Source organism: Passer montanus, unplaced genomic scaffold, assembly GCF_014805655.1.
Source record: "Passer montanus isolate IOZ18808 unplaced genomic scaffold, ASM1480565v1 scaffold244, whole genome shotgun sequence".
Classification (NCBI taxonomy): domain Eukaryota; kingdom Metazoa; phylum Chordata; class Aves; order Passeriformes; family Passeridae; genus Passer; species Passer montanus.
Window position 1 is genome coordinate 105,307 of NW_024367082.1, and position 24,925 is coordinate 130,231.

Consider the following 24,925-nt stretch of genomic DNA (forward strand, 5'->3'; position numbering starts at 1 on the left):
CACAGGAGCTGAAGAATTTGCTCTGAGCAGGAGAGGTCTTTCTGCTCCCTGGAGGCACTTGGATGGAAGCTTTGGTCTTTGCTCTCTGGCTGTCCCTGCTCCCCTGAGGAAGGCTCTGGCTGGGGTAACAAACTCTCTTCTGTGGCTTTAATGGGAAGGGTCAGGGCTTCACTGGGGCTGTGTGCACTGAGCCTGACAGAGCTGGGCTGCCTCAGTCCTGCCATCAGCAGGAGCCACCCAAAGGGTCTGTGCTCACTGAGCTCTGGTGTTTGGGGTGTGCTGTGAGCAGCGGGGCCCTTAAAGCATGTTCACCTGTACAGGTGTGGTGGGAGTGCACGGGGGTGTGGTGTGACTCTGTGGCACCGTTGGGGTGACAGCAGAGGCTGGGCCATGGGTGGTGGGCTCAGTGAGGTGGGGGTTGAACTGGAGGATCTCCAGAGGTGCCTTCCAACCCCAGCAGTTCTGAGATTCTGTGTGCTGAGGTGTGGGGGGGAGCGTGTGCTTGTACAGGTGTTGGAGGTGGGTTTGGCTGGGCAGCAGCTGCAGGCAGGTGTGTGAGTGGGAGGAGTGCAGCCTGTCAGCTCCCTGGGCTGTGTGTGCACAGCAGGCTCCTCTCCCAGGAGTGGCACCGAGGGTCACAGATTGGTGGCAGAGCAGGAGAGAGGGTCGGGATGCTGTGCGGGCCTTAGCACTGGAATTCTCTCCCCTGTCCTTCAGCAGCTGCTCTGTATTTTCTCCCTCCTCTTCTTTACTCTGTTCTGCTCATTTCTCTTCGATCCTTCTGTTTCCTCTCAGCCTGTTGAGTGCTCTAAGCCCAGCTGCAGCATGGAGGGTGACACTGCCGTGCTGTCCCCGCGGGCGTGGCACGGCCGGGACGCGTCCCCGGAGCCGGCAGCGGGCACGGCTGGGCCCCCTCAGCTCCCCGTGCCTCCCCAGCAGCACACGAGCGGGGCACAGCAGCCCCAGGGAGACCAGCAGGACCCCGAGGGGTGTCCCTTGTCCCAGGAGCAGCTGCCAGAGACGCCAGAGTGTTTGATCGACTCGCAGCCCATCCCCTTCAGTGAGAACCCCTTTGTGGTGGCCAACCGCAGGGGCAAGGCCACGGGCACGGCTGGCCTGGGGGGGCCTCCCCTGGGCTATGGCAGGGAGGGCGTGCTGAAGACCAGCCTGTACTCCAAGGCAAGCAGCGTGTGGTGTGTGGCATGCACTGACACAGCCCGGGCCACTGCACCCTACTAAACCCTGGCACTGGGCAGCACGGCGCCCAGGGGCCAGTCCCCGCCCCGTGTGCCCCCACCCTGTGCCACGTGCAGGCCAGTGGTCCCCAGGGTCACTGTGTCATCCCCTGGCCACTAACACACCCTGGTGCTGGGGATGTGGGGACAGGATGGCATCTGTGACCCCCCTGCTGTCCCTCGGGGTCTGGCTGGGAGCAAGGGCGTCCCTGCCTGCCCGGCTGGCAGCAAGCAGCTGGCAGCACTGGTAGGGATCAGTGCTGGTGCCACACTTCTGTCCCTGGCCCTGAGCACAGCCCTTCTCTGGATGGTGAAAACATCTGGAAAACACAGTGGATCCACAGCCCAGGAGCTGCTCCTCCCAAGTGACACCATTCAGTAGATCAAGACTTGGGAATTCCAAGGGAGAACTTTGCTTTCTGTTCTGGGAAATCTGTATTTGACATTCCTGTTGTTGCACAGGGAACCCGTGGTGGAGCAGGGACTGGACCCAAAGGTATCACCCTCCAGATGAACACCACATTGCTCTCCCCTTATTCCTTTTAAAGCCTTTTGGGAGGTCTGAAAATCAAAGCAGCCCCACATAAACAGCAAATCAGCCAACCAGTCAACAAACCCAGTCCTCAGCTGTAGTGATCTTGGAGGTGCTTTAGTTCCTTGCTAGGAATTTCTCAGGTGTGTAGCCAGGTGAGCTTAGAGCAAGGTATCTGGAATATGTGCTCCAGTATAAACCTCAGGTCACTTCAGGCTTGGTGTGCCAAAATACTGACTTGATTTAACTGGCTGTGGTATTAGTGACTGGGAGCTGTAGGTTTGCCTAAATAGTTCCCTAAATCCCAAATTACCTGCCTCTACCTTAAGGCATTAGAAATCCTTGTGAAAGGTGCTGCTGATGCTGCTGTCAGGGTGCAGGTGGTTCCTGGGATGCTGCTCTCTAGGACACTGCTGTCTGCAGTGCAGGTATTCCTGGACACTGCTCTCTGCAGTGCAGATGCTCCTGGACACTGCTCTCTGCAGTGCAGGTGTTCCTGGATTGGGAATTCCAAGGGAGAACTTTGCTTTCTGTTCTGGGAAATCTGTATTTGACATTCCTGTTGTTGCACAGGGAACCCGTGGTGGAGCAGGGACTGGACCCAAAGGTATCACCCTCCAGATGAACACCACATTGCTCTCCCCTTATTCCTTTTAAAGCCTTTTGGGACGTCTGAAAATCAAAGCAGCCCCACATAAACAGCAAATCAGCCAACCAGTCAACAAACCCAGTCCTCAGCTGTAGTGATCTTGGAGGTGCTTTAGTTCCTTGCTAGGAATTTCTCAGGTGTGTAGCCAGGTGAGCTTAGAGCAAGGTATCTGGAATATGTGCTCCAGTATAAACCTCAGGTCACTTCAGGCTTGGTGTGCCAAAATACTGACTTGATTTAACTGGCTGTGGTATTAGTGACTGGGAGCTGTAGGTTTGCCTAAATAGTTCCCTAAATCCCAAATTACCTGCCTCTACCTTAAGGCATTAGAAATCCTTGTGAAAGGTGCTGCTGATGCTGCTGTCAGGGTGCAGGTGGTTCCTGGGATGCTGCTCTCTAGGACACTGCTGTCTGCAGTGCAGGTATTCCTGGACACTGCAGTGCAGGTGTTCCTGGGTACTGCTCTCTGGGACACTGCTCTCTTTTCAGTGCAGGATTCCAATTCCTGGAATGGTGCTCTCTGCAGTGCAGGTGTTCCTGGACACTGCTCTCTTTTCAGTGCAGGTGTTCCTGGAATGCTGCTCTCTGCAGTGCAGGTGTTCCTGGACACTGCTCTCTTTTCAGCTGCTGGGGGAGGTTGCTGGCAGCTGAGCCTTGGTGCCAGAGGTTGCTCTGGGAGCCAGGAGAGCCCTGTCTCCCTGCAGCCAGGAATGGCTTCCTTTGCTCAGTGTCTGTGCACAGGAGGTTTGCCTGGAGCGTGACCCTGCCTGTGAGGGCTGTGGGAGTCAGGGAGGAGGATTCCCGGGATGTGCAGAGGCTGTAACCTGATTCAGCTGGCCTTGCAGGGTGCTGGGATGTGATCCTGGTGTTTAACATCATTCCCTCGCTGTTCCTGGCGCTTTTTGGCGTGTGCCAGCTGCTGCTGGGCCCTGCTAGCCTTGCTCCCTGGATGTGCAGGGTGTCCCATGCCCCTGGGCTCTCCAGACCCCCTCCTGCTGTGGAGTAACACTCGAGCTTCGTCCTGAGCTTTGTCTTCTCTCTTTCAGGCTCCTGTGGGCGAGTCTGGGACAGGAAATTCCAGGCGTGAATCCCCCTATTCTCCCAGTAATCCACAGGTGAGACTGCCCCCAGGACAGGTGATGTGGGAAGGGCAGGGAGGCGCTTCCAGGGTTAAAGGACAGAAGTAGCTGAGGGCAATTCCCATCCTGGAGTGAGCCTGTCAGGGTGGAGGGGATCCATCACAGCAGGCAAGCAGAGAGCAAGAGAACAACTCCCTCCTTCAGAGTGTCCCAGAGAGCCAGAAGGGTAATTAGCTGGTCAGAAATGAGCTCTGAGGGGTAGCTGAATTGCAGGGTGATGAGGAGGGGCTACAACTTGTAGCTGTGAGTTTTTTGGGAATGTTCTTTCTGGACCAGTGCCTTGCACAGAGATTCTTTAATTCTGGCAGCTGGTGTGTGGTAAGAAATGGAGGAGTCAGGATTTGTGTCTGTAAAGCAGGGCTGCCCAGGCCTGCAGAGGATGCCTGGTTCTCTGTGTGAGCCTGGAGAGCTGCTGGGCAGGAGGTGGAAGGTCCTGCAGCAGCCAGCTCTGGGTGACCCTGCCCTCAGGGAGTGATTTGCTGCAGCTCCTTGCTAGAGGCTTTCCCTCTGCAGTGGGAAGTATCTTTGTAACTTCTGATGTTTTTTTTCTTTATAAACATTACCTCTTGTTCCTTGACATTCATATTCCTTTTTTATCTCAGAAGTTTTCAATGTCTGAGTCTTTGATCCCCCTGTCCATCCCACGGCAGGAGGTGTCACAGCTCAGTTGAGCCTTTTGAAGTTAAATGAACTTAAACAGATTTTTCAATTTTCCCTTTACAGTTATTGCCCATTACTGGGTTTTATACTGGGGGCTGGAGTGAATTGCCAGCTGTTCTTTGTTCTCTGTCCTTGGTCATTTTGCGTCTGTTGGTTCCTTTTGGAGTCCAGCTGTTCTCCAGCTGCTCTCCCCACAGCTCTGGCACTTCCCTGCCCTTCAGTGAACCTTTTCAGCTCCTGGAGCTGGACAGGAGCTCTGGAGGTGGACAGGGTCCCCTGGGGGTGAGGTGGCTGCTGGGACAGGCTGAGGAGCAGGGTCAGGACCTGCAGGAAGCAGCAGGAGCAGCACTTGAGTCCAGCCTCTGTTCCTTCTCAGCCTGTCCCACATCTCCCTCAGTTTTGGGTCATTTGGAATTGAGTGTTCATCAGGAGCCCAGCACAATTAGAAGATAGTGTTGCAGCTGAACTATCCCAATGGACATTGTTCCAGCTGTGTTTCCTTATTTACATTTTTGACAGCAGCTGTGTTTTTTGTAAGTTTTCCTTTTGTCACAAGTGCCAGTTTTCTTTATTTCTTTGAGATGGGTTTTCACAGAATCCCAGGATGGTTTGGGTGGGAAGGGACCTTCAAGACAATTTCATTCCAGCCTCCTGCCATGGGCAGGGTCACCTTCCTCTGTGCTCCAATCCCTGTCCAGCCTGGCCTTGGACACTTCCAGGGATCCAGAAGCAGCTACAGCTTCTCTGGGCACCCTGTGCCAGGGCCTCCACACCTGTGAAGGAAAAAATTTCCTCCCAAAATCTCATCCTACCCTGCCTCTGTCAGTGGGAAGCCATTCCCCCCTGTCCTGTCCCTCCAGGCCCATGCCCAAGGTCCCTCCCCAGCTCTCCTGGAGCTCTGTGGGGCAGTAGAAGGGGCTCTAAGGGCTCCCTGCAGCCTTCTCTTCTCCAGGCTGAGCAGTCCCAGATCTCTCCTGTTCTAGGGATTCGGGTTGTTGCTGCAGAGCAGAAGTTCCAAGGAATTTTGTCTCTTATTCTCTGGCTCCATCTATTTTTAATGTTAATTCTTTGGTTTCAACATCTTGTACTCCAGCCAGAACTGATTGGCTGATTTCAGAGAATTCCATGAGGGAAATGGAATCCTTTGTCCCGAGTGAACATGGTTGAGGGTCGAGCAGGCATGGTGAGGGTCGAGCAGGTGCAGTGAGGGTTGAGCAGACACTGTGAGGGTCGAGCAGGCTCTGTGAGGGTTGAGCAGACACTGTAAGGGTTGAGCAGACACCATGAGGGTCGAGCAGGCACAGTGAGTATCAGCGCTACAGGTGAGGGTTGAGCAGGTATGGTGAGGGTTGAGCAGGCGCCATGAGGGATGAGCAGGCATGGTGAGGGTCGAGCAGGAGCTGTGAGGGTCAAGCAGGAGCTGTGAGGGTCGAGCAGGCATGGTGAGGGTCAAGCAGGCACAGTGAGTATCAGCGCTACAGGTGAGGGTTGAGCAGGCGCCGTGAGCGTCGAGTAGGCACCATGAGGGTCGAGCAGGCGCCATGAGGGTCGAGCAGGTGCAGTGAGGGTCGAGCAGGCACTGTGAGGGTCGAGCAGGCACTGTGAGGGTCGAGCAGGCACTGTGAGGGTTGAGCAGGCATGGTGAGGGTCGAGCAGGCGCCGTGAGGGTCGAGCAGGCGCCGTGAGGGTCGAGCAGACACTGTGAGGGTCGAGCAGACACCATGAGGGTCGAGCAGGCACCATGAGGGTCGAGCAGGCATGGTGAGGGTCGAGCAGGCATCATGGTGGTCGAGCAGGCATTGTGAGGGTCGAGCAGGCACGGTGAGGGTCGAGCAGGCGCCGTGAGGGTCGAACAGGCGCCGTGAGGGTCGAGCAGGCACGGTGAGGGTCGAGCAGGCAGTGTGAGGGTCGAGCAGGCAGTGTGAGGGTGGAGCAGGCGCTGTGAGGGTCGAGTAGGCATGTTGAGGGTTGAACAAGTGCTGTGAGGGTCGAGCAGGCATGGTGAGAGTCCAGCAGCCATGGTGAGGGTTGTGCCTGCCCTGAGCTCTACACAGGGGTGGGGGAGGCAGGAGGTGTCTGTGCTGGGTCTCCTGTGTGTGCCAGGCAGGGCAGGGGTCATCCCCCGTGCTGCTGCAGCCTCTCTGCTGCTCTCCCATGGAAAACCCAGTGTCTCCATTTTCTCTCCCGTTCTCTTCCTACTGCTGCCCCTCCCTCCAGGTGCCCTCAGCCCCCCGGGCCCCTCACCTGGCCGGCAGGGAGACGCGCTTTGTAAGTGCTGCTCGTGGTGTGCGGTGTGCGCTGTGCTCGCTGCCGCTGCTGCGCTGCCCTGCGCTGCCACAGGGGACCCCACGGCGAAGCCCTCATCCCCAGGGGGGCCTGGCATCCCCAGGGGATCCCCACGGGGACCCAGTGTCCCCATGGGGTCCTGGCAACCCCCTGGGTGCTCAGCATCCCCACGGGATCCTGGCATCCCCACGGGTGCTCAGCATCCCCACGGGATCCTGGCATCCCCACGGGTGCTCAGGATCCCCACGGGGTCCTGGCATCCCCTGGGGCTCCCCGGGGGAGCAGCGCCCTGGTGGCACCTGAGGGGCTGCTCCCTGTCAGCTGCTGCTGTGGTGGCACCTGCCAGTGCTTGGGGAGGAGCTGCGGGGGGACGGCTTTGCTGGGGCTGGGGCAAGTGTGCAGGGTGGGGATGGGCCCAGGGGATGTGCCAGGGACCAGGAGCGGGGAGTGTGCTCAGGGAATGTGCCCAGGAGCAGGGGATATGCCCAGGGACCAGGACCTGGGGATGTGAGCAGGAGACAGGAGCCGGGATTGTGACCATGGGCCAGGACCTGGAGATGTGCCCAGGGACCAGAGGCAGGGGCTGTGCTCATGGGCCAGGACTGTCCCAGAGTTGGGCTCAGAGTTTGGAGGTGTGCAGAAAGCTGTAAGGGCCTCATCACACAGCACAGGGGCTGGGAGAGGCTCATGCAGGTGGGCTCTGGCCTGTCCTCACTTGAAAAAGCAGGTACTGTGGAACCTGGAGCTCCCCACACAGGGTGGGCCGTGGGGCAGGGGTCAACTAAAGGCTTTCAGACTCCAGATTTACCCCTGTATTTCTGTCTGCAGGCTTCCATTAACTTCATTACATCGCAGGATGACAGTAAATCAGTGAGTACAGCTGCCCTGAGACCTGACTGTGCTGTCCCTGTGCATCCCCCAGCACATGGAGCTTGTTTCTTCCTCCTCTTGACTCCTGTTCTGTCTCCTCCAGTCCTCCACTATGCCTCAAGTTTGTACAAATGCATCAGGTCTTAAATATGGTCCATCTGAAAACCCAGCCTAACAGTTTTTGCAGCTTTTGTTGCTGTTTCCCCTCGCAGATTCCCCTCCTGCAGATTTTGCTGGCTTACCCAGTTCCTGCTGCCACTCTCTCCAGTTGCAGGTGCTCTGCTCACTTTCACACAGCATCCAGCAGTGATGGTGACATCTAGGAGAAGTTTTAGCCTCTCACCTCTGCTCCAGTAACTGCATTTCTCATCAGAGCTCTGACTCAGTCTGTTTCGCTTCCTCCACAGCTTCTGCCAGTTCCCATTCCTGGCTGATGTTCCCTCCTTCCATCCCTGGTGCTCACATTTTCTGAGCTTGGTCACACTTACCATACCCTGCCAATCCTTGTAGCTGCTGCTGGTATGGCAGGTGCTTCCTTTTGTCCTGGCCTTCTCTGCAGTCCACTGGTGCTGTGTAACCCTTCCTTGGCTGAGTCTCCTTTGGTGTTGGCTCCAGGAGCTCTCCCTGCCAGTCCTGCAGCTGCAGCAGGCAGCACAGCTGAGGAGAGAAGTGGGGGTGCACGGATTTGCATGGATTTGTTTATTCACCCGCATGGCAGACACCTCACTGCCCTAACTGCTCGTTTCTCTTCTCTTTTCCCCCCTCGTCCCCCTCTGCCTTCCCCACGCTGTCCTGGGCCCTGGCACGAGCAGACCAAGCCTGGCGTCATTCAGCCTCTCTCCCGCGTGCGACCGAGCGCTGCTGTGGCACACAGGGCCGAGGAGGGGGACAGCCCCAACCCCTTCCAGCAGCCCCAGCCCTGCTTCAGGACCCACAGCTCTGTAAGTGGCCAGGCTTCCCTCCCCAGAGCCCTGTGGCTGCCTCGGGGGCTGCAGTGCCGTGTCGTGCAGGAACCCTCCCAGAGGTGGCTCTGGTTTGTGACCACTTGCCTGCTCACCCTGCTTTGGTGACCACGTGCCTGGTCACTCTGATTTGGTCACCACATGCCTGGTCACCCTGCTTTGGTGACCACGTGCCTGTTCACCCTGGTTTGGTGACCATGTGCCTGGTCACCTTGGTTTGGTGACATGCCTGGTGTTGGCCCATGCCCCAGTCTGGGCTCCCTGAGAGGGACCCACACTCCTAACAGGCAGGGCCAGGTCAGTGCATCCCTCCTGTTTCTCCCCAGCTGCCCCATGTCTCCATGGCCCTGTCCCAGGAGTCAGCACTGCTGAAGCTTTTGTGGCCAAAATCCCCAGAGCAGATACAGGTTTAGAGCCATATTTGTGAGGTGTTGAGTTCTGTGGAGACATAAATCTTACAGAACCTGGGTTGATGTCTGGCACATTGGAGCAAAAGCTGATGCCATCCTGCTGATGGGCTTTATGGTTTGCAAATGATTGGTTTTTCAAAACCAATTAATTTTTTTTCAAAACCTTGGTTTTGAAAGGTTCATGTTCCTGGGGCTGTTGGTTGATGGGGGAGAAAAATTCAGGTCTTTTTGTCTTTGTCATGAGGGAAGACCTGTGTCCCTTCAGTATAAAAGTGGAAGGAATAGTGGAAGGTGTCCCTGCTTCCACAGGGGGAGGGACTGGGTGGGCTTTCAGTCCCTTTCTACACAAACCATGCTGGGTGAGATTCCATGAGTCCAGCCCTTCTCTCCCTGCTGGAGCTGGTACAGTGTGATACCAAAGCAGAGACCTGATTTGCAGGCAGACAGCTGTACAGAGTGCATGGAGCTGGGCATGGTTCACATTTCACAGGCTCTCCTGATCTCACTGTGCTGTCCTTTAGCCCATGCAGGAGCATCATCTGACAGCACTGTTTAGCCCTAGTCCAGGACTTAGGAAAACCAGAAGGCCTGGAGCTGGCTTAGTGCAGCTGGAGGGATGAGCAGCCCAAGGGGATTTACTTTCCAGGAGAAGGAAGGTTGTGGTGCCGTTGCCCCCCACCCCTACCATTTCTGTGATGCTTTGAGCAGGTCCCCCCAGTGCTGCAGGAGGGCTCACAGGGAAGGTGGGTGAGGAAGGGACCAGCAAAGACAGTGACAAGCACTAGGAAGGTCCCCTCAGACCTTGTTAGATGTTTCCCAGTAAATGTAATTCTGCAAAGGAAAAACTGGAGATCAAGGGCAGATCTCCCCATCACAGATCCCTGGATCAGATCCTGAAATCACGGGTGCTTTGGGTTGGGAGGGACCTTAAAGACAGGCACACCTTCCACTGGAGGTGCTCTTGTTCAGCCCTAAATAGAAGTCAATGTGTAGCTGTCCTGTTCAGCCCAATAACCCTGCTTCAGGTAGGCACTTGCTGGTTGAATTGGGTGGAAATCCTCAAGGACTGGGACAGCAATGTGCCCTTGGCCAGAGGATCTGTCACAACGTTCCCATCAGGTCAGTGAAGATCTGTGCCACCAAAAGTGCCATTCCTTCACTGTCCATGGAACAGAACAGGCTGTGGCCCTCGTGCTGCTGTGTACAGTGTGTGTGCAGTGTCTGCTCCTGGTGGTCCTGCCCAGGGCTCAGCAGCACCCTTCCAAGGCTTACAGATTCCTTATGTGTTCCCTGACCTATTCCTTTCCCTATCCCCCTCACCAGGCTCTGCAGCCAAGCCTTGGATGTGTTTCCTACGTGGTTTTTCCCCCCTGTGCTCACCTTTGCTCCTGTCTGTCCCGCAGCCAAAGCCGTCGCCGCCGTCGCCACCCTCCCCTGATGAGGTGCCCATCAACGTCAAGCAGGCCTACAAGACCTTTGCAGCAGTGCCCCTGTCCCAGCCCCTGCTGGGGACACAGGTAACCCAGCTGCTGGGGACACCAGCCAGGGCTCAGCAGGCCAGCACGGAGGGATGTGTGCCCTGCAGGGACAGCTGCTGCACAGCAGGGACCCAGCCAGGTCCTGTGGGAGCTGCAGTGGGTTGGTGATGAGATGTTCATCCTGGCAGGGTCCTGTGTTAGTGATGAGATGTTCATCCTGGCAGGGTCCTGTGTTAGTGATGCAGATGTTCATCCTGGTGGGTCCTGTCTGTCAGGTCCTGTTGGAGTGTGCAGATGTTCATCCTGGCAGGTCCTGTCTGTGCCAGGTCCTGTTGGAGTCTGCAGATGTTCATCCTGGCAGGTCCTGTCTGTGTCAGGTCCTGAAAGCTCATGGAATCTCACACATTGTTGTTCTCGCCAGACACTGGGATACTGATGTACAACCAGGCAAAGGAATTCTGAAATTCCAGACTCCAGGGCCAGGCTAAACCTGTGCTGGGACATTTTTGGATAGATTTTGATCTTCACTGGGACTCTTCCTTTTCCCTGCCATCTAGCTGAATCCTGGAACAGTCCAGGCTGGCTGAGGCCTTGGAGGTCATTGCCTCAGTTCTCCCTACAAAACAGGGCAGCCTTTGGTGCTAGAATCCTGGAATCCTAGAATCCTGGAATCCTAGAATCCTAGAACATCCTCAATTGGAAGGGACCCACAAGGATTATCAGGTCCAGCTCAGGCTGGACTTCCACCATGGGCCTAAGAGCATTGGTCAAACGTCTCCAGGAGGTTGCTCAGACAGATCCACTCAAGTTCTGAATTCTGAATTCATTTTTTGAGTGTTTGGATAGAGCCAGAGATCATCTCCTTGCTCTCTTTTTGTGGGTCATTTCAGTTTGTCTAATGATAAAACTTCTTTCTTTTCCATGACTAGTTTGCAGTTCTCAGTTTGCCCCTATGGATTCCTGGTTAACAGATGGATTTTGTGGATCAGTTTCCTCCCCCTGTAGTTCTGTTCATCCAATATCTGTTACGCATCCCAGTAAATACAGATTGCGTTCTTTCTGATGGCATCTCTGCTTCTTTAAAGTAAATTTTGGTTCTGTCTTTGATGTAAGCAAAGTGTGAGTGGCTCCTGCCAGCTCCTGTGAAACCCCTCCAGCCCTAGCTCAGCCCCTGCTCCTGTTTGGTGCCTCTTTCCCCTGATTTTCAGTGTCTCCCTTTCAGGTTCTGTTTAACCCTCAATTTAACATAAAATCTCATTCCTGACCATTGCTAAACCTTGTTAAACCTGTGCAAATTCTGGGACAGTCTGGGGACCTGTGTCAGCTCACGTGGCCTTGGGACACATGGCTAGAAACTTCCCTTTTAAAACATGCTTATTTCTCTCTGTTCTTAGGAATTGTCTGGTCAGAGCAGCACAGAAAACACCAAACTGGCCTCGGAGGTGAGTGCTGGGGCTGGGAAGGGTGGGAGCCATAGGGTGTGGATGGGGAGATGGGGTCATGGTGTGGGAAGGCTGGGGAGGAGGAGGAGGAGAGGATGGGGCAGCTGGCAGAGCAAGGGATGGGGTGGTATGGGGAGGGTGCTCATGGGCAGTGCTGTGCCTGGGTGGCCCCTGTGCCTGGGTGGCCCATGGGCAATGGTGTGGCTCTTGCAGGTGACTGCACACAGCCCTGGGGGACAGCACAGCCCTGAGCAGAGGTCCTTCCGTGAGAGGCAGAAGTATTTTGAGATTGAGGTGAAGCAGCAGCACCTGGACAAGCCTCCCAAGCGTGTGTCCTTGGTGGGGGAGGATGACCTGAAGAAAATGAAAGAGGAGGAGGGTACGTAGGAATGTGTGCAAAGAGGTTTGTGCTGTTAAGTGATTCCTTTCCCACGAAAATGCAGCATTTCCAGAAGCCCAGGGGTGGTTATTGTAAGGCTTGGGAATAATTTGAAGTGAATGCTGAAGAATTCTGTGGATGCTGCACTGATACTTCTTGGGCTGGTGAAGTGCTGTAGTTTAAGGTGTCCTGTATCATGGAATCACAGAATGGTTTGGGTTGGAGGGACTTTTAACCCACTCAGTGCCACTCCTGCCATGGGCACGGACACCTTGCCTCACACCAGTGGCTCCAAGCCCCATCCAGTCTGGCCTGGAGCACTTCCAGGGATGGGGCAGCCACAGCTGCTCTGGGCAGCCCATGGCCCACCCTCCTTGGGCAGGGTTCCTTCCCAAATCCCACCCATCCCTGCCCCTCTCCAGTCTCCTGGGGCCCCTCTGGTGCTGCAGGGCTGCAGTCAGTTCTGCCTGCAGCCTTCTCCTCTCCAGGCTGAGCAGTTCAGCTCTGACAGAGCTCTCCCTGCAGAGCAGAGGGGCTGCAGCCCTGGGAGCATCCAGTGTCCCTGCTCTGGGCTCCGTGCCTGCAGCTGGCAAACCCTTCAGTGGCATTTGTAAAGCCACTGCACACACTGGGTCTGTGCCAGCTGAGTGGCATCCTCACACAGGACTGTCAGCAGGGCTCAGACCTCTCAGAGCTCACTTGCTGCTTTAGGGGTGCACTAGGAGCTACATTGCTGCTCTCCTTTTTGATGTCATCTCCTCTTGCTTGAGAGTTGCTTTAGGAGGTGATAAGGAACAATGTGAAGTGGAAAAAAGCATTTTTACTGAGCTCTCCAGCCACTCATCTCCAAATCATGCCTGGACCTGGCATTGTGCTGTCCCAGCTGTGGAACCTGGCATTTGCTCTGGTTCAGTTTCATGCCACTAATGGCTGCCCAACGTTCCAGCCTGTCTGGACCCTCCTGTAAGGCTTCATGGCCCTTAAGAGAGTCACCAGCAGCTCCCAGTTTGGCATCAGTAACAGAGTGTTACTGTTGCTTTCAGCTCCTGCAGGCAGATAAAATTATTAATAAAAATCTTGCCCAGAGCTGACCCGAGGCCTGAGCCCTGAGGAGCACCCCTGGGTGACCTGCAGGACACCTGCCCCAGAGAGCTGCCTGCTCCTGTCTCCTCAATCCCTGACCCTCTCATGATGTGTGCTCACCAGCAGAACTGTCCCCAGGGCCACTGCCACATGTGGGGCCAGCAGCAGCACCCAGCCTTGGCTCCTGCAGGAGGCCAGGGGGGAGATGCAGACTTCAGGGCTCTTCCTTCCCTCTGGGGAAAGGGCAGGAGAGACTGTGCCCAATTTCCAGTGTGAGCTTGAGAACACTGGGAAATCTGCCTGTTGGGTGTCCAGGGATGGAAGTCTGGTGGATAACGAGGAGGGAACTGAGGAAACCATGCAGTTTGTTTCATCTGAAGCATTGGTGGAAGTGTGGAGGAGCAGAGGTGTTCATGGAGAGGGGATGGACTGAAACCAGCCCAGACTTGCAGGAATGAGAAGCATAAGGACCTGCCCAGAGGTCCCATCCTGGGGGTTCAGTGCCAGGACTGAATCTCTTAGGGGTTCAGTGTCAGGACCTGCCCAGAGGGGTTCATTGTCAGGACCTGCCCACAGTCCCATCCTGGGGGTTCAGTGTCAGGACCTGCCCACAGTCCCATCATGGGGGTTCATTGTCAGGACCTGCCCACAGTCCCATGCTGGGGGTTCAGTGTCTGTCAGGACCTGCCCACAGTCCCATGCTGGGGGTTCAGCCAGTGCTCTCTGGTGTAAGCTGCCTCCTGTCTCCCTGGCAGCCCGCAAGCTGCAGCAGCAGCGAGCCCTTCTGCTGGAGGAGGAAGCTGAGGAGGATGAGGAGGGGAGGCAGGCACCCGAGGCCGTGCAGTCCAGCGTCATCATCGAGGGCGTGGAGTACAAGGTGGAGAGGCTGAATGGAAGGAGCAGCCAGGCCCCAGCAGCTCGGTAAGACAGCACCCTGTGCAGGCACAGCCCTGTGCCCCACAGGTCAGAGTGTGCCAGGAGCTCTCAGGGGAGTGGCCTGGGCGAGGTTTCTTCTTCAGCACAGAAAAGGCCAAGTCTTGCATCTCGCTCTTCCAGGGAGCAGCTCCTTCAGCTGTGCCCCAGGGTGTGCAGAGAAGTTGATTTTTAGAGACAGATGCTTCAAGATAAGCTGAATGATAAAGTGATGCTAAAACAGGTTTGGGGGTTTTTTAGGCTTTTGTTTCCCCTTTCTCTGGGACCTGGCCTCCAGGTTACCTTGATTTTTTTTTGTAATTCTTGGGCATAGAACAGAGGAATGAGAACAGGGTTCTCAAAGGCTCCAGATAAATTCAGAATGCACTGCAGTAAAGCTGAAGCTGTCCTTATCTGCCTTTGAAGTCTTTGGGACAGACAGTCTCCTCTCCACAAACACTTCTCAGTCACAGTGGCAGAACACACCCAGACACGTGCAATCTCATTTCTCTCTGTTGTTTCTGCCCAATCTCAGTGGAGGAGCTTCTCACATAATGATACCATGAGACCCTAACCCCTGCCCCTCCTGAGCTGAGGCTGCTCCAAGGAGGAATGCAGTCACACGCAGTTCCTTGGTTCTCTGGGAAGCCCCACTGATCCCTCCTGTTCTCATCCTAAAGCACAGGATGCTGAAGAACAGGAAGCCTGGATCCATCAGATGGCTTTCAGTTGCTTATTATTTATGTTTGAATGCAGGGGAGGCAGTGGAAGAGACTGAAGTTGTGTTTCTTGAAATAATCTTCCTCATGCTGGAAGAGAAACTGAAATTTAATTAAAATAAACTTGAGCCCATCTTGTGGAAGAACTTAAAATAGTCAAATTAATCTGTTAATGAAGGTATAAAATCAGGATCAGGTGACAAGTGTTTCCAAAGGGAATCTTTCTTGAGCTCCTCTGTTTGGAATCCCTTTGTGCCACATCTAACAAAGCCAAATGTGAGGTCCGGGTTCCCGGGACTGAAGGGTTAGATCTGGAGAAAAAGAAAGCTCATCAAATATTTTTATTAGAAAAACTGAGGAAAAACTTTTGTGTGTGTGTTAGTGGCTGGGTGACCTGTAGCTGCAGGAAATGAGCTCTGATATTCATGTGGATGTTAAGGAGATCCCCACAGGAATGTTCACAGCACTGGTCATGGAAGGCTGTGACTTCACCCTGGAGCAGTTGTTGCTTTCCTGGGGTGGACCTGTGCCAGCCTTGGCTGGGTGTGCAGCCTGTGGTGCTGCAGCTCACAGAAGTTTTTTTCCAGGCCCTTGGAGCTCAGTGAGAACAACAGCTCACAGAGGAATTCCCTGGAGGAGGGGATCAAGCCTGAGCACAGAACCAACTCCATGTCGGGGTGAGTGGGGCAGGGGCTGCAGAGTTCCTCCTTTTCAGCAGCCAGGGGCTGGGGGAGGGAGGGGAACTGAGCAGAACCAACTTCATAGAACCCAGGATGGGCTGGGTTGGAGGGACCTTCAAGACCCTCTGCTTTCAACCCCCTGCCTTTCAGGGGTTGCTCCAAGGGCAGTCCAAGCCCTGTCCAGCCAGAAACTCCTTATGAGGAGCTTTCTGTGTCCTGTGTCCTCCCCACCCATAGCAGCCCATGCCAGTGGCACTGGGCAGGTGGGCAGAGCTGTCAGTGGCACCGGGCAGTGAGCAGAGCTGCCAGTGGCACTGGCGTCAGCCCATGCCAGTGGCACTGGGCAGTGAGCAGAGCTGCCAGTGCCTGGCAGGTGGGCAGAGCTGTCAGTGGCACTGGCAGGTGAGCAGAGCTGTCAGTGGCACTGGGCAGGTGGACAGAGCTGCCAGTGGCACTGGGCAGTGAGCAGAGCTGTCAGTGGCACTGGGCAGTGAGCAGAGCTGCCACTGGCACTGGGCAGGTGAGCAGAGCTGCCAGTGGCACTGGGCAGGTGGGCAGAGCTGCCAGTGGCACTGGGCAGTGAGCAGAGCTGTCACTGGCACTGGGCAGGTGGGCAGAGCTGCCACAGCCCAGCAGGTGAGCAGAGCTGCCAGTGGCACTGGGCAGGTGAGCAGAGCTGCCACAGCCCAGCAGGTGAGCCATGGTGGCCCCACAGCCCAGCAGGTGAGCCATGGTGGCCCCACAGCCCAGCAGGTGAGCAGAGCTGCCAGTGGCACTGGGTAGGTGAGCAGAGCTGCCAGTGGCACTGGGCAGTGAGCAGAGCTGCCACAGCCCAGCAGGTGAGCTGTGGTGGCCCCACAGCCCGGCAGGTGAGCCGTGGTGGCCCCACAGCCCGGCAGGAAAGCCGTGGTGGCCCCACAGCCCCCTGTCCCCTCTCTGGCAGGCTGAGCCCCGTGGATCCCGGCGCTCCCGTGCGCACAGCCAAGGCCGAGCGGCGGCACCAGGAGCGCCTGCGGATGCAGAGCCCCGAGCTGCTGGCCCAGCAGGACAAGGAGCTGTCCCCAGCCGAACGCCGGGCCCTGGAGGCAGAGAAACGGGCCATGTGGAGGGCAGCACGGTGAGCCAGAGTTCCCTGCCCTTCTGGGACAGACAGGGCAGCTCCTGCCTGTGCGGGGGCTAAGGGAGTGAAACCAGGGAGTGGGGATCCTTTCACAGGGCAGGCAGCTCCTAAAGGAGTGAAAGAGGGAATGGGGGATCCTTTCACAGAGTGGGGCAGCTCCTAAAGGAGTGAAACAGGGAATGGGGGATCCTTTCACACAGCAGGGCAGTTCTTAAAGGAGTAAAGCCAGGGAATGGGGATCCTTTTGCACAGCAGGGCAGCTCCTAAAGGAGTAAAACAGGGAATGGGGGATCCTTTCACAGGGCAGAGCAGCTCCTTAAGGAGTGAAACCAGGGAATGGGGATCCTTTCACATGGCAGGGCAGCTCCTAAAGGAGTGAAACCAGGGAATGGGGTTCCTTTCAAGCGCAGATGTTGAGGGAGGTTGTGCAGGACCTGTTCAAGCAGTGCCCAGCACTGGTGGCCTGGCTGAGCCTGTCCCCTTCTGTCAGCACAGGGCAGGGGAAGGGCTCCAGACTCCCCCAGTGCCTGCCCAGCCCTGGACACGGGAGCTCCCCATGAACACGAGCCCAGCTGAGTGTTGTGGTGGCTGTGTCCTTCCCTCACACACCATGCCCACCTCATTTGTAACCCTTTTGAAATGGTGTCACTGAAGCTGCCAGGTCACATGTCCGAAATGAAAAATGGATTTCACATTTCCAGTGTTGCTGGGCTAGAAATCCTGCTGCAGCCAAGACACTGGCAGGATCTGGCCATTCTCATTCTTACCACATGAGCTGTTCCATCAGCCATGAAAGACTGACTGAAAGTTGTTCTGGAAGAATGAGACCTTCCTAATTCAGAACTTAAGACTTGAAGCTAGTCCAGACGTTTACTGCATCATAGAATTCCTTCCAAAAATTACTCAGGCTGCTCCTACTGATAGTTTTTATTCTCCTGATATTCCTATAGGAGACATTCAAAGGACAGTCTGAGCTGTCTCTTTTGGGGTTTGGATGAAGCCTGGAGAGGACAGGATTTTAGAAAAGACTGGAGGGATCACTGGGAGCAGTTCCAGTGTTGTTGCTTGACATGGGTGATCATGGGGCTGTTGCTTCCAGGGAGGCTCCCAGAGTGGAGAACTGCAAAGCAAGGAGAGCTGGACTGATGTTCTGGGGCTTTGAGCACATTTTTTCTGAGACTGGTATTCACAGAATCCCAGGGTGGTTCAGGGGAGAGGGACCATCAGGGCCATCCATCCCACCCCTCCCATGGGCAGGGACAACTTCCACTGTCCCAGGCTGCTCCAAGCCCTGTCCAGCCTGGCCTTGGACACATCCACGCCTCCAGGGGCAGCCACAGCTGCTCTGGGCACCCTGTGCCAGGGCCTTCCAGGGAAGGATTTTCCAAGGTCCCCTCTAACCCTGCCTTCTGGCAGTGGGAACCCATTCCCCCTTGTCCTGGCACTCCAGGTCTTTGTCCAAAGTCGTTTTCCAGCTGTCTTGGAGCTTCGTTAGGGACTGCCTTGCTCTGCCATAGCCTTCCTTACGGGGTTGGAGAGACCACCAAGCTCCTTGTGCTGCAGGTGCCTGGAGAGGGCTGGAATCACATCTGTGTCTCAGGAAGAGCTGTCAGGTGTCAGGGCTGGAATCACATCTGTGTCTCAGGGAGAGCTGTCAGTGTGAAATTGTGCCAAAAGCAGCCATCAGTGTGGCACTGTGCAAGTGTCACATCCTGCACAGACTTGCTCTTGGTCCTTGGGCCTCCTGCCAGCCTCTCCTGGAAATGCACATCCCTGTGCAGAGGGGCAGTGCCCAGTCTGCCATCCCTTCCCATGGGACATGCAGGTTTCGCTCCCTGGTGCCTCCACTTCCCCTTCATTCCTCACACTCTGGGGAGGCTCTCTGAGCTCCCAGAGCTCTGGTTCATGCCCAAGCATGAATGAATCCAAGGAATGCTGTGATAGAAGCTTTGTTTAAGGTGGGTGTCAGAAGGAGAAGCAGGATGTTACCCATGCAGGCTTTGGGAAGCAGAATCTCTGCTGCTGAGTGAGCAGCTCCAGTCTGGGCACTCTGCTCTTCCAGGAGCTTGGTGTTGCCAGCAGATAAACCTGAAGATGCTGGGAGGGGAGAGGATAATTTTAGGTGATGTGATGATGTGATTTGCTCTTGTATGTTGCTGTTTATCAGCCTGTGGTCTTGGGCCAGCTGGGACTTGGCTGGAGCTGCTCAGGGCACAGTAGAAGTTTCACATGACACTTCAGGAGGGTTAGTGAGTGTGGAGCACCAGGGGTTTGTCCGCTGTGGGCACAAGAGACATCTCATCCCAGACCTTCACTCTTTTACGTGTGTTTTGTCCATGGAAAATGAGACTAGCAAAACAAGAGCCTTCCGATCTCTCATCCCAGACCTTCACTCTTTTAAGTGTGTTTTGTCCATGGAAAATGAGACTAGCAAAACAAGAGCCTTCCTGAGGAGGGAGTGCCTGTCAAGGAGAAGCTGCCTGAGCTGTCAGATCCAGCCCCTCTGGCTTTAACTGTGGCAGACCAGGGCTTCAGCTGCCTGAGCTGTCAGATCCAGCCCCACTGTGTTGAATTTTGACAGAACAGGGCTTCAGCTCCACTTTGCTTCCAGTGCCAAGGCCCAGCTTTCTGTGCAGGTCCTGGAGAAGGGCCTGGCTGGTGCCCTGGGCAGGAATCAGTCAGTCACTGCAAAGCTCCTTTCTGTGAGACAAGGAGGGATGTTCCCTGCTGCCACAGATCTCCAGGAGGATCCGGGGCCCCTCTTTCCAGCTCTGGAATGGGCACAGGGATGTGGTCAGGTCCTGTCTCCAGAGGTCCCTGTGCTGCAGGGGAAGTTCTGCACTGCTCCACTCAGGGGGCTCAGCCCCACCAACCCACTGGGTTTGTTCCTCCCTTTCTAATCTCCTGTCTTCTGCTTCTTTCCAGTTCTCTGCTCTGTGCTGTCACTCATGACCCTTCAGTCTGCACCTCCTTGGGCTTTCCCTGCTCTCCCTGTGCCATCAGTGCCCTGCCAGGATGTGTGATGCCCCCTTCCCCCAGCACCCCCCGTGCTCTCTGCAGACACAGGGATCCATGTTTCACACGGGTTCTGGGCACACACAGCCCCTGGCACAGTCATGGAGTCATGGAACAGTTTGGGGTGGAAGGGACCTTAGGGCTCATCTGGTTCCACCCCTGACATGGCAGGGACACCTCCCACTGTCCCAGGCTGCTCCCAGCCCCATCCAGCCTGGCTTTGGGCACTGCCAGGGATCCAGGGGCAGCCACAGCTGTGCCAGGGCCTCACCACCCTCACATGGGAACAGGGAACAATTCCTGCCCCAGATCCCATCCATCCCTGCCATCTGGCAGTGGGAGCCATTCCCTGTGTCCTGTCCCTCTATTCCTTGTCCCCTGGGAAGAGGGAGGTTCAGAGGCTCTGGGGCACACCCTGGGGCAGGTGCCAGCCAGGCCCATGAGCATTTTGGCACACACTGGTTTAGGGACACGCTCACCCTCAGGGTCCCAGGACAAAATGTGTGTCCTGTGCTTGGCCATCGTGTTCCCCTTTCCTTGGTTCAGCTGAAGTGCATGGAGCACATGGTCAGTGTAGCTGAGAGGCTGTCCCACGTGTGCCCAGAGCCTGACCCACACTCACACACCCTCTGACCACCCCACAGCCTTTCCCCTGGAGCTGGAGCTGTTCCTGTTCCCTCTCAGCTCAGGGGAAGGCAGCCCTGGATGTGGGGACTGATGGAGGCTGATGTTCCTGGGCAGTCTCAGACTGCCCCCAGGAGCTCCTGCTGCCTCAGCAGTGGCCAGGGTTGGGTGGGGTCACATCTGGGACCAGGGTAGCCCAGGCTGCCCCGTGTGTATTTCCCCTCCCCAGGGTACGTTCCTGTATCTGTTTCTTTCTTTTCCTGTTCTTGTCTGCTGCAATGTTCATCACCGTCATCTCTCCCTCCTCCTCCTTCTCCTGTTCCTTCTCCTGCTGCTCCTCCTCAGATCCTCAGCTCTTGAAGACAGTGTTAAGCAGTACGAGCAGGACCTGGCCAGGAGGCTGTACCAGTCCCGGCAGCGGGCTGCTGCTCCCGGGGCCAGGCCAGCTCAGATGGCTAGCCCAGTGCAGAGCCACGCCTCGAGAGTGCCTGGCTCAGGAGGCCAATCCAGGTGTGCACTGCCCCTCCCCACAGCTGCATGCTCCTGTCTGTGTCCCCGTGCCCCTCTGGGGCCTCCTGGGGCAGGAGGACGTGGGGGTGGTCCCTGCTGCCCACTGCCCAGAGAACAAGGGGGGATGCTGGGGCTGTCTGATGGGCAGGAAGGAACAGACACCTGGACCCACTTTTCCACAGCTGTGTCACAGAGTCCCAGTGGGGTTGGAAGGTACCTTAGAGATCATCCAGTTCCACCCCCTGCCACAGGCAGGGACACCTTCCACTAGAGCAGGCTGCTCAGGGCCCCATCCAGCCTGGCCTTCATGATCTCCTGCAGGCTGAGAAGGGTTAAGGTGCAGCACACTGAGCCCAGAGGAGGGTAAAGCCCCCAGGACTGATCCTGCTCGTGTGATCCTTGCAGTTTTGTCCCCAGCTCAGGTCACTGTCCTGTTGTGTGGCACTCTGGGGCTGCCCGCAGCTTCTCAGTGTGTTGATCCATAGCTTCAGGCTCTGTGTGTTTGGCACATGTGGTCCCATGTGTGTTTTGGGATGGCAGCCAGCCCAGCTGTCCCCCTGCCTGCCTGGGGACCCTGGGGGGCTTTGTTCCACCCGGCTGTGCCCGGCCCAGGGCTCTGTCCCTGCCCTGCCGCACACGCGTGGCACTGTCCCCTCTCCAGCACTGACGGCCTCTCCTCCCCACCCCGTTCCTGAGGCAGGATGAAGTCCCTGGAGCAGGATGCTCTCAAAGCCCAGATGGTCATTGCCAAGTCCAAGGAGGGGAAGAAGCGCAGCACGCTGGAGCAGCTGGCAGAGTCCCCCTCGCCCGCGCCCACGCCGTCGCCCACGCCGCTGGAAGGTACAGAGCTGCTGCTGCTGCCTGCAGGGATGGGCAGGGCTGGGGCAATTCCCCCCTTCTGGGGCAATTCCCTCCTTCCACCCGGCTGGAAGGTACAGAGCTGCTGCTGCTGCCTGCAGGGACAGGCAGGGCTGGGGCAATTCCCTCCTTCTGGGGGGAAATTCCCTCGCACCCAGCTGGAAGGTCCTTGGGGGCATGTGGGGACAGCACAGGGATGGGGCTCACCTGTAGAACATGTGACAGCACCTGGGGCAGAGCTGAGGTTCGAGGGACAGGCAGGGCAGGGTGCAATTCCCTCCTTCTGGGGGGCAATTCCCTCCTTCTAGGGGTCAGTTCCCTCCTTCTGGGGGCAATTCCCTCCTTCTGGGGGGCAATTCCCTCCTTCTCGGGGCAATTCCCTCCTTGCACCCAGCTGGAAGGTCCTTGGGGGCACGTGGGGACAGCACAGGGATGGGGCTCACCTGTAGGACATGTGACAGCACCTGGGGCAGAGCTGAGGTTCCAGGGAACAGGGTGGGAACACATGCTGATTTTCTGAGAAAGCAGTGAAGAGGTGTTATTTGGGAGGGCAGAAGGCAGGGCCTGCCCTCAGTGTGGTGTCACCACTCTGATGCTGCTGGTGGCTGGGGGGTGGCTGTCCCACAGCCAGCCTGTCACTAACTGTGCTCTTCTGTCCCCTCCTGCAGATTGCAGCCCCAGGAATGTCACTTCCCCAGGAAGGCTGGTATGATGTTCTCCTGCTTGCTTTTGTCACCTTTCCTGAATCCTGGCATTCCCTGGTTGCTCAGCTGTGCTGGGAGCTGTGGGTCCCCTTGAGCCAGGCTTAGTCCTTGAGCCAGGCCTGGCTACATGATGCAGGGAAGGGTGAGGGGTCCATGGATGGAATTTGGCCAAACTCCTGGCCAGAGGCACCCACCTTTATTGCAGCTCCCAGGGACATCTGCTTTCTGTCCCCTATTTTATGATGCCACCCTTTCTGTGATGCTTCACCTCCCTGTTCAGAAAGTTTTCCATCAGGTCCAGAAAGCCTTTCTCCATGCTCAGAGGGCACTTAGTCCTTGAGCCAGGCCTGGCTACGTGGTGCAGGGGAGGGTGAGGGGTCCATGGATGGAACTTGGCCAAACTCCTTTATTGCAGCTCCCAGGGACATCTGCTTTCTGTCCCCTATTTTATGATGCCACCCTTTCTGTGATGCTTCACCTCCCTGTTCAGAAAGTTTTCCATCAGGTCCAGAAAGCCTTTCTCCATGCTCAGAGGGCCTTTCCCTGGTTCAGAAAGCCTTTCCTGAGGTTCTGAAAGCCTTTGAGTTCTGAAAGCCTTTCACTTCAGGGGCTTTGGCCCTGTGTTTCCTCAAGAGCACAAGGCAGACCTGCAGCTGCAATCAGCATTTTCCTTTTCCTAGCCCTGGGTAAATGCCATGGGCCATTGTTGCACAGCACTGCAATCCATGCTCAGAGGGCCTTTCCCCAAGTTCAGAAGACCTTTCCCTGGTTCAGAAAGCCTTTGAGTTCTGAAAGCCTTTGTCTGAATTCTGAAAGCCTTTGCCTGAGTTCTGAAAGCCTTTCACTTCACTTCAGGGGCTTTGGCCCTGTGTTTCCTCAAGAGCACAAGGCAGACCTGCAGCTGCAATCAGCATTTTCCTTTTCCTAGCCCTGGGTAAATGCCATGGGCCATTGTTGCACAGCACTGCAAGAGCTGGTGAGACAGACCAGGGAAAGCAGCAGAGAGGGAGCCCTGTCCTGCCAGGTCACCCCACAACAGCCCTGGGCTGAAATTCTGACTCTGCTCTGGCAGCTGGTGAGACAGACCAGGGAAAGCAGGAGGAGCAGCAGCAGAGAGGGAGCCTTGTCCTGCCAGGTCACCCCACAACAGCCCTGGGCTGAAATTCTGACTCTGCTCTGGCTATCAGAAATCTTGCCATGAACTTCCCCCCAGACCAGCTTTCCTACCAGGCTTGGTGTGCACCAGCATTTCACTGGAGCAGTGATGTTTCCTCTGTGGCTCAAACCTCTCCTGCTACCAGGAGAGCTCCAAAGCATTGTCCCAGGGGTGTCCCAGGTTCTGTCCAGGCACTCCTGCCTCTCCCTGAGGATGTCCCTCTGCTTCTGCTGGGATCTCTGCTTGCACTGCTCAGCTTGCTGCTGCCTCTCCAGCCGTTCTCTCCCTCACTCTCTCTTCTCTGTTTCTTCCCTTCTGCTGTCCCTTCTAGTCAATGTCTGAAAAGAAGTTTGACTACCGGGAATTTGCTGCTATTCCTTCCTCCAAACCTGTTTACGAAATCCAGGTATAAACTGCATGCTGAGCCACCTCTGCATAGCTCAGGCCTTGGTTTGGTGGAGGAGCTGAGGCTGAGGGGTCTGGGGGAGCCCTCTGCAGAGGCCGTGCCTGTGCAGGGGCAGGGACACCAGTCCTGCTGAAAACTCAGGGCTTGTTGGAGGCTTCAGCCAAGAGGGGTTAGGAAAAGGTTGGTCCAGATGGTTTTAAAATTAATGACAAAAGATTTGCAGATAGAAAACATCTGTGTCTTCACCAGAATGGCTCCTGAAATATTTTTAAGTGAAAGATGAGAACTAAAAGGGAAGAAAAAGTTACAGAAATGATGGCTAGCAAATGCCAAACTGGAGCAGATGTGAAGTTCAAGCTGGGCTGTGCCTGGTGTCCTGGCCAGGAGCAGCTGGGGTGCCTGCTCTCAAGCTGTAGTTCTGCTGGCAGTGAGCTGGGGTGTCAACACCTGCTTCTGAGAGTGAAAGCCATGGTGAGGTGCTTCTCCTTCCTCAAATGGGCTGGTTTAAGCTGTTTTGTCATGGATTGCCAGCTCTGGAGGTGATCCTGGCCCCTGGCCCCTGTTCTGGAGGCCACTGGAACCAATCTTGTAGGTCTGGGAGCTGTAACTGCCTGGGTCAGTCAGTCCCTGACAGCATTTGTGACAGCTGAATTGAGCAGATACCCTGTGTCTGAAGGGTTTTGGGTGTTTTTTTAGTTCTGTATACAGAGCATGAAGCAGATTCTGTGTGTGGAGAGCCAGCAAGCACTGCCACACTGGGCTTCACCTCACTGTGGGGACACAAAGGTGTGTCACTGCAGACAGGCTGGCTGTGGCAGAGCTGCAGGGTGAGGATTCTCAGGCACTTTTGCTTTATTTGGTGTCTGTTCTTCACTGGCACCTGCCCCTTGTGGTGCTGTTCTGCTCCTGGAAGTGGTTCCTCATTCTCCTGGGGTGCCTTCCTTTGGGAGGTGCCCCTCTCTAGTTCTGTCCCAGGCGAGTTGGGGACTGGCTGCTTGAGCCCTGTGGCAGCTCCAGACCACCCAAATTTCCCCAGGTACAGCACTGGGTCTGCATGCAGCTGGGAAGGTGCCTCCAAAGGAGGCTGCTCCTCCAA

General features: G+C 56.1%; 1 protein-coding gene across 1 annotated transcript in view; it reads left to right on the forward strand.

Annotated features, from left to right (window-relative positions):
- The window catches only part of SCRIB (scribble planar cell polarity protein), a 112,885-nt gene that overhangs the window by 81,226 nt on the left and 6,734 nt on the right, over window positions 1–24,925 (forward strand). Inside the window, exons 30-44 of the mRNA XM_039711259.1 lie at window positions 796–1,179; window positions 3,463–3,531; window positions 6,433–6,483; window positions 7,330–7,371; window positions 8,184–8,312; window positions 10,147–10,260; window positions 11,616–11,663; window positions 11,877–12,042; window positions 13,881–14,046; window positions 15,344–15,433; window positions 16,380–16,553; window positions 20,541–20,705; window positions 21,406–21,545; window positions 22,232–22,269; window positions 23,755–23,829. Coding sequence (XP_039567193.1) covers window positions 796–1,179; window positions 3,463–3,531; window positions 6,433–6,483; window positions 7,330–7,371; window positions 8,184–8,312; window positions 10,147–10,260; window positions 11,616–11,663; window positions 11,877–12,042; window positions 13,881–14,046; window positions 15,344–15,433; window positions 16,380–16,553; window positions 20,541–20,705; window positions 21,406–21,545; window positions 22,232–22,269; window positions 23,755–23,829 — 1,851 coding nt within the window. The remainder of the gene's footprint in view (window positions 1–795; window positions 1,180–3,462; window positions 3,532–6,432; window positions 6,484–7,329; window positions 7,372–8,183; window positions 8,313–10,146; window positions 10,261–11,615; window positions 11,664–11,876; window positions 12,043–13,880; window positions 14,047–15,343; window positions 15,434–16,379; window positions 16,554–20,540; window positions 20,706–21,405; window positions 21,546–22,231; window positions 22,270–23,754; window positions 23,830–24,925) is intronic.